The 9008-nt window shown below is 34.7% G+C and overlaps 1 protein-coding gene across 1 annotated transcript in view; it reads right to left on the bottom strand.

The window, feature by feature from the left end:
- stx12l (syntaxin 12, like) overlaps positions 1-1822 on the bottom strand; it is a 9412-nt gene extending 7590 nt beyond the window's left edge. The window contains exons 1-3 of the mRNA XM_016498010.1: positions 1762-1822; positions 1314-1418; positions 1073-1142 (exon numbers count right to left, since the gene is read on the bottom strand). Of these exons, the coding sequence (XP_016353496.1) occupies positions 1073-1142; positions 1314-1413 (170 nt within the window). The 5' untranslated portion in view covers positions 1414-1418; positions 1762-1822. The remainder of the gene's footprint in view (positions 1-1072; positions 1143-1313; positions 1419-1761) is intronic.
- Positions 1823-9008: the final 7186 nt, after the last annotated feature.

The following is a 9008-nucleotide window of genomic DNA, read 5'->3' as shown; positions in this document are numbered from 1 at the left end:
GTTGGGTTAAAAACACTGGGTCAACTGGGTCAAAACAACCCAATAGCTGGGTTTGTCCCTTTTTAACCCAGCATTTTTTAGAGTGTTTAATTTAAATACAAATTTAACTTTAAAATTTTAACTAGTTTCCAAACGAACATGTTCTTTTCTCTTTTTAGTTTTTTGGTCATCTGTAAGTGTGAGCAGCTCTGTTCAGCTGAGGATACTTCTCTCCACTTCTCCACTACGTAAGTAACAGAGACATTGAATTTATATAATCATATTGTTAGATTTTTTTAAATGTAATTTAACACTAGAACTCTCTATTCTATTACTATTCTATCTACTTGTTTTCTTTTTAATTAATATAAAAAAATAATAATAATTGACCCTCTAACACTAGCTCTATCTATTCTATTTCTTTTCTATCTACTTTTTATTCTGTTTATTTATTAACAATAATAATAAATAATTCAAATAATATTAATAAAATGAATATTAATGATATAAATATACAAATATACTAATATTAATGAAAATAAACTATCATTACAAAGGTTATTTATAACACCATTAAGGTTCTATATAGCACTTTCAAAGCATGGTTCTTTATGGAACCCTATAAAAAGGGTTCTATTTAGCACCAAAAAGGGTTCTGCTATTGTTACAAGCTGAAGAACCCTTTATATTAAGAGTGTAAGGACTCTAAGGAGATAGCTTTGAACACTAGCTGGTTATGTACTTCCTCAAAAATTGATTTTGGATCATTTTTAACCAAAACATTTTATGGACTGCAGCTTTAAGGTGTACCTCAACATTACTTGATTTTTGATCAGTAATTTTACATGTTGATCAGATAGTCTAACGGCATCTTTAAACGCAGCCAAGTTTAGTCATCTCTGACCAGGCTCTGTGTTCGCTCTAAATTTTGCATCAAGACACATTACCACATAAAAATCACCACAAAACTGTGCCCCGAGTAGCCTATCAAAGGCTGGTGCTGCTTTTCTTCTCTGTATCACTGTTTACTATTGTCCTCTTTTTAGAGCTGCTTAATGGATGCAAGAATGGATGGAAATATAACTGGACTCACAGTCTGTCCTGAAGTTCTGGTGTGTCTGGTCTGGTACCGAGTTGGAACAGCATGCTCTTGATTTGGCCAGCTGTGCACAGAAAACATGATTATAACATTAAATGATAAGACTCCAAAAATATACAATCTATATATAAACAATTCAAAGTGTGTTTATTAAGAATACAACAATAAAGAACTTTTATGACAAACACAATCTTCTCTTCAAGTGTGAGTTTCAGTGTAAAACATATCTACTCACTGTTTTGTGTGATTTTCTGGATGTTTGAGCTGCATGTCTGAGTGAGGTTGTTGAAGTCTCTCGGCTGTGAGTGACTGCTGTCTATCATTCTGTAAGACATGATGACTGAAAACAACACAGCTGCTTGCATCAGATATCATATATATATCATATTTACGATGTAAGTGTTTTTACAATCGTTTTCACAAATAATAATTATATTAATAATACATATACATTACAGGTTGATATCAAAAGATAAAACACGTAAATCATTAAGGCTGAGCAAATCTAAAAATGCACTGCGTACGCAGCGCAATAAGATATTTCATATCGGTTCTAGCTGAGCAGGCCCTACGCCTGATAAAATATTTACTCTAATTAATGTAATGTTGTCATTTGAAATTATTCAACAATGCTTGCAGCAATGTCAACATAGCAAACTGATTCAAAATAATGAATCGCATACCTGTGATGCTCAGATGCGGTATGCGCTGCTCCACTCTCACAGAAATAGAATAAACAGAATGGCAAAAAAAACATTAACGTTCATTAACATTGAGTGGGCGGAGCTTATTGGGCCGTTAAAAGAATCATTATTATATGTCTCGTTATTTATTCGGTTTAATAACTATTAAAGTTCTAAGTGTCGAAATTAATGTTTAAATTATTGTCTGGAACCTTGCTACAAAAATATTAAAATGCGTCTCTGTGGTGTGATACGTGTTACGTTTCTCAGCGCTTTTCACGGGGGTCCAGTCACAGTCGTTCGTGATTTCTGGAGAGGATAGTGTAGGCTATTATGATTGTATAGAGTTGTAGTGTCAGAATTTAGTTTATATGTCGGATACCAGTCACTGGGGGGGAATGAATGTAAAACATTACACGTTTGCAAATATCTCAAATAATATAAAAACGCCTCTAAATTTCAATATGGTTCAAATAAGGAATCTGCTTTTTGAGCCACCACGCGCCCTCTGGAAGAAGAACATGCTTTTGCCCGCTATTAGACATCAATATTTTCCATCTAATGTCTCCTTTAGAATGATGGCTGGATTCACATTAGACACAGTTCATGTGCGTCACACTCCTTTCTCCTCTTTAATGAACGTCATGAAATTATGGCGTGGTTTCTTTTGGAGGAAATAAGCTCTTTGGCAAAGTCAGGTTCCTGTCTCATGACTTTCATAGGATAATAGATCTCACACACAAGCCTCTCATCACATGACTTCAGTTACTCTGAGGCCTCTGACTATAGCAGAGTGCTTGTGCTTAGAGCCACACGTTTATTTATTAAACTAAGGGTTACAACGATTAGACTATGAAAAAAAGAGAACAATAATTTAAAAAGCACTTGTGTGTGTGTGTGTGTGTGTGTGTGTGTACAGGGTTATATATCCTGGTGGGGACTTAAACCTGAATACGCACAGACTCATGGGGACTCGTGTCACGGTGGGGACCTAAATTGTGGTCCCCACGGGTACAAAAGCTTATAAATCACACAGAATGAAGTTTTTTGAAAATCTAAAAATGCAGAAAGTTTCCTGTGAGGGGTAGGTTTAGGGGTAGGGTTGGTGTAGGGCAATAGAATATACGGTCTGTACGGTATAAAAACCATTACGCCTATGGAGAGTCCCCACAAGGATAGCTGACCAGACATGTGTGTGTGTGTGTGTGTGTGTGTGTGTGTGTGTGTTTATACATGTTTTTCTATACTGGTGGGGACTTAACAAGGCATGTCACTATAGATTGTAATGTATATTGTCTTTAATGTCTATTATTTTTGCTTTCCTTTACTTGAAGGAATTTAAAGTAAATTAAATTGATTGTAACCTCCCAAGTGCAATACTGGATGCACCCACTGGAAGGCGGTATGAACATAAGCTACTGTATGAAGACCAGCCAGCACCTTTAATTAAAATAAAATACATACTGTAACATAATAATGTATATATAATATATATGTTCCCTGGAATTTATTTTCAGGGAATATGTTATCTGAAAATGCCTACTTAAATGGGTTGGTTTGTCTGTTTATTTTTCAGTGACCCTAAAGTCAAGGAGTTGCTGAATCCAATGACAGGTCTGACCAGGTCACAAGATATGTCCAGGTAAAGCAAGCTAATCAGAATCAATATACAAATGAGGGTCAATATATTAAGAGCCAAACTCATTTTACCTTTATATCTAATCCTAAACTAAGCTCCCGAATCTGACACTGGACCTCAATAAATGGTTGTATTTATGTGTGAACGCTAAACACTATGACACTGTGCTGCACAAACCCCATGTGCCTGTATATTACATCAAAATGTCCATTTAAAAAGGTCCTTCTCTAATTCTCTAAAATTTAAAACACTGGTATTTCACAGATGTTGTTATAGTCATACCTGATTTCAGACTGATTTATTGCAATGATTGTAGTTCAGTTATATTCTGATCTTTATAAAGATATATGTAGATACTAATGTTTTGATATTTATCTTTAATTTTTTGGTTTTGGGTTTTGATTATGCATGCATGTGTATGTTCAGCATAAGACTCAATAACTAACTGAGTCATGTATTTCTTGTACCAGATTTTGTCCATTGTAGATTTATAGAGTAGCACTGGAGTCAACTATGAATTTTAGTATTATTTAGTAATTGCGCATAAATACTGTATATTATAGTTGGCATAGTGTATTATTTAAAAGACTTGAGTTTGTGTGCCGTGTGTTGCCATCATAACTATTCCTTACTAAAATGATGTGCTATTCTTTATATGTAAAAACATCATCATCATCATTTCAAGAAGGGCTAATATTTGTAGAAATATCACAGTTAAATTCTCTTTAAAATAAACAACTCGATCTTGTCATGATTGTAAGCTCAAGTCATATATATATATAGATATATCTTATTACATACACTACTGTTCAAAAGCTTGAACTAAATCATGTATTTACTTGCTTAAAAAATACAAGAAAAACAGTAATATTATGAAGGCTACTTGTTATAGTAGCTCTTTTCTATTTTAATATATTTTAGACTCTAATTTCTATCCTGGTTTGGTAAAGCTGAATTTTCAGCATCATTACTCCAGTCGTCAGTGTCAGAAATCATTTTAATATGCTGATTTGCTGTGCAAGAAACATATCTAATTATTATCAACGTTGAAAACAAGTGTGCTGCTTAATATTTTTGTGAAACCTTTGATGAAAAGAAAGAGCCAAAGAACAGCATTTATTTGAAATAGCATTTTTTTTGTAACACTGTAAAAGTCACTTTTGATCAATTGAATGCATCCTTGCTGAATAAAAGTATTCATTTTTGAAAAGAAATAATCTTAGTGATTCCAAAGTTTAAATGATAGTGCTTTAAAAGTATTTTTATCTTGCGATGTCATAATATTAGTTAGTAACACCTAATCGTCATGTGATATGTTTAAAAACCTAAAGAAATTTACTTTAAAATTAGCTTTTTAAAAGGGAAAATTTCATAGAATGAAAATTACAACTGAGGTGATTATGTATTATTCGAGGGTGGGGTTCCTTTTTCAGAGGACCGTAAGCTCCAGTGTAAGAAACATTTGAAGGATTATTTTACATGTATGATATCCAGTATATTACTCTCAGTGTTGTTACATAGTAGAATTATTGGTTCAGTTAAACCAGGGGTGTCCAAACTCGGTCCTGGAGGGCCGGTGTCCTGAAGAGTTTAGCTCCAACCCCAATTAAACACACCTGAACCAGCTAATCAAGCTCTTACTAGGCATACTAGAAACTTAAAGGCAGGTGTGTTGAGGCAAGTTGGAGCTAAACTCTGCAGGACACCGGCCCTCCAGGACCGAGTTTGGGCAGCCCTGAGTTAAACAGTCTGGTGAGCGCTTGTCTCTGTTTGTTTCTCTCCTGAGCCACTGGAGTCAAAGGTCATAGTGCATTCCCACTTTTTCTCATTGTGTCATTCATAGATAAAACCTCTCTCTCTCTCTCTCTCTCTCGCTCACTGGCCATTTCTTTCCTTATCATTCTAAGTTGTTCATCACCTCTCTTTCTCTTTCAAAGTTCCTTCCTCTGTCATCAATACGACCTTAGCATCTCCCTTTTGACCTCTCTAAAGACTTCCCCCTTCCCTCACCCTGTCCTTTCTCAGGGGCTATCAGAATATCGGACACTTAGTCGCCAAAGCCATTCATCATAGAGCAACTCTGCACCAATCCAATCTTTTCCTATTATTCCCTAAACATGCCTCTGGCACACCAGTCACAGCACAACTCATCACATAAAAGTTAGACGATTATATACATGCGCGTCACTCTTGATTGCAACGTGGGATGGCTGTACCGGACATTGGCCAGTTTTGTTGGGCAAGATCGTGTGTATTTGGAAAGTACCCCAAGGAGGATGTAAATCACACTACTTAGAAAATGAGTGTGAGCAAGATTGCTTTTAGGAATGGAATGAAGAATAGCTCTCTTGGAACTTGAGGTTTAGCGTCTAGTACTTAGGTTCTTGATCTACCTGTTCTTGTAAATGCCTCTTACACAATAAAAGTCACTTGGGTAAGAAAGTATTTTCCAAGACCAGTAATGCAGTGTACATGTCTAATAAATGACTCAAGCGAACAGCCAATTAGAAAACAATTCTGTTGTCTGGCACAGCCTTTGTCTTCATTGTACTGTAAATAGATGAATCACATTAGTACTAATACTATTTATTAGATTAGGTTTTCAACTAGTGGCCACTTGCGGTAGTTACTGGCAACAGGGAAAACAATAAAATGTAGGATAACAAAATAAATAGGCAATTGTTAGAGTCCATTTATACAATCCACTGGGGCAAAGTGCAGATGTAAGTAAGACCTGTTGGCCTTGAAAATGTATCCCACCATTCTTCCCATTAGCGATGAGCCTGTGTGCATCCAAATGATCCTTTGGCACCACTACAATAGTTAACCAAACTTTTGTGGTTGCTGAAACATTGTTTGAAAAGCTTGTAATATGTACACTATATACTTTATATGTGTGCTTTATTACATACTATATGCATTTTTGTCTTTTGTTGTGTATTGTGCTTATACAGTAGCAGAAGTCAGTTTTTACATCTATACACCCTTGTGGGAAAAAAAGTACAATTTAGCGTTATTTTGAAAAGAGTACTTATTATGGAAATACTATACTTTAAAAAGAAAACACTTAAGTGAGAAATAAACCTGTTTCAGACAGTTTATTGCAATTTTATTGTAATTAGATGAAAATGTATTATAGTTTAAATTGATATTAAATTAGCTGAACTTATGAGCGCTTTTTTTTGACCCACTTAAGTAGGACTAAATTTCATCTTTGTATGAAATTTCATAAATACTTCTGTTGTCTTTGAAGTATGTTTAAAGTGTACTGACAAGCACTTAACGTCAACTACAATATGCTTTAATGTGATTTCTACTGAAACTTGTATGTCATGTTTTTAAATGTATTTGTAATTACACATTTGTATGAAGTTGCCATGTATGTAATATCGAATAACACACTATAGTATTACATTTATAATCAAGTGCTTTAGTAGGTTAGTCAACACATCAAAATAAGCATATTCTTCTTGAAATATAGTTTTTTAAATGTACATCAAAGTATAATTTTTCCAAAGAAACAGAAATGACAGTGTACTTTCTTCACTTAAGTGACATTTTAGTTCATTAATATATTATCTGTAAGTACAGTTCTTAAAAACATACTTTTAAGATCTGAAGTATCTCAATACAAGTACTTATTTTTATTATTATTTTGACTAGAAACTTGATGGTGTTGTTATAGAAGTTAGTTAGTTATAGTCAAATGAAAGAATAACAAGTGTAAATATATATATATATATTCCAATAAACATATATTATAATATAATAATTTTCATGTTTTAGATTTTGTCTCAGTTTTCAGTTTCCCTAATTTAAAGAACAATTTGGTTACATTTGTATGATTGGAAATGTTGGTGTTATTTTAGGCCACAACTTGTCTGATGTAAAATCTGTGCTTTGAGGTAAATCAAGTTAACACTTAATTAGATGATACATTACTTTATTAGGCATTGAGAGGGGAAAAAAATCTTCATTCCTGTCGGAAGTAAAAAAATATATATATTGGAAAGTCATCTTACAAAGCAAACACTTAGGCAGAGATAACAGTTTTAGTGAGGATTCGGATGTTTGCGAAACCACACCTTTGGATAAACGGAGTCAGTGCTTACCTTCCTGCAGTGGGATCGTTTTTCAGAGGACAGAGGGTCAGATGGCAGCAATTATCACACCCCCACTCAATCCTGACAGCAGCGCTGAGGGTCAGTCAGTGGTGGGCGACAGCACAGACTATAGGAGGGCTGGAGCCACCATCACTCTTTCTTATGGCATATTTGGCCCCTAAGGGGCTGTCTTGCCCATCTAACCTATACACTTTTTGTTTGTGTTTTTTTCTTCCACTAATTATTTGTGTGAAGATACAATGTGACACAGTTTTTCAGATCCTGACCTGAACAGCTTTTGGAATTGTTCTGTAATCATAGAAGGTCTTCTGGACATCAGTGTTGTTGTTTGTACATTATAAAGCAGTTCCAGAGCTGAATACTGATTGGTCAGATTTACTAAAATACACATTATGCAACAGTTAATTCCAGTCCAGATTCCAGAATTCCAAGAGTTCTGAAATTTAGTCAGCGCTGGGACTTTTCACTGTTTGCATTCCAGGCAGACTGTCAGTATGGAGGGGATTTTTCAGTGACTCTTTCTGCAGGTTACATTGTTTCGCCAGTAGGTGGCAGCAGGTCTTTAGGAGTGAGTCATTGTATCATTCAGACAACAGTTTTGTTTAAATACTGATTCATTCAGAAACAAAGCACCACTAATGAATGTGGAAACGTGCAACAGCAGTTCATACTTTGGGTTTGTTTGGAACCATTTTTTTTGGTGGTCATACTAAAATTTTTTTTTTTTGTGGTCATACTGTTGGGTTGATGTTGTCAGATGTTGTCCTTCACTTCTGCACATTGTTATAAAACTGGTAAAAGTATTATTTTCACCTCTAAAGATAACTTTACCAATAATCTTCCAGATCTATCACAAATGCTGTATTTCAAAGTTCAGAAGACTTGTTGCTAGGACATACATTATAAAGTATTGTATAACACTTTAGATAGTGTCGCACTCCTCCATTTCAAGACAGAGAGAAAGCCTTGTACCGTGGTGCAACTATCGCACTTGCTCAAAGCAGCTCAGAAAATGGAGTGCAGGTGAAAGAGTACAAATGCATTGTAAACCCCTTCATCCAGGGCTATTCACAATATAAAATGGCATCAAATGCCTAATTGCTATGCCAGTATTTTAGAGGAATAGTTTATGTATAATTAAATACTTATACTTAAAGGAATAATACACCCAAAAAAATGAACATTTTCTGAAAATGTACTCAGGCCATCCAAGATATAGAAGAGTTTGTTTCTTCATTGGAATGGATTTGGAGAAATGTAGCATTCCATCACTTGCTCACCAATGGATCCTCTGTAGTGAATGGGTGCCGTCAGAATGAGAGTCCAAACAGCTGATAAAAACATCACAATAATCCACAAGTAATCCACACCACTCCAGTCCATCAATTATTAATGTCTTGTGAAGTGGAAAGTGTTTGTGTTTGTAAAAATAAAAATCCATCATTAAGGTGGTTTTAATAATAATAATAATAATAATAATAATA

This window comes from Sinocyclocheilus anshuiensis, unplaced genomic scaffold (genome assembly GCF_001515605.1).
Source record: "Sinocyclocheilus anshuiensis isolate Anshui unplaced genomic scaffold, SAMN03320099.WGS_v1.1 scaffold979, whole genome shotgun sequence".
Taxonomy (NCBI): Eukaryota; Metazoa; Chordata; class Actinopteri; order Cypriniformes; family Cyprinidae; genus Sinocyclocheilus; species Sinocyclocheilus anshuiensis.
The sequence above is the reverse complement of the archived record's forward strand: the minus strand, read 5'-3'. Positions and strand labels throughout refer to the sequence as shown.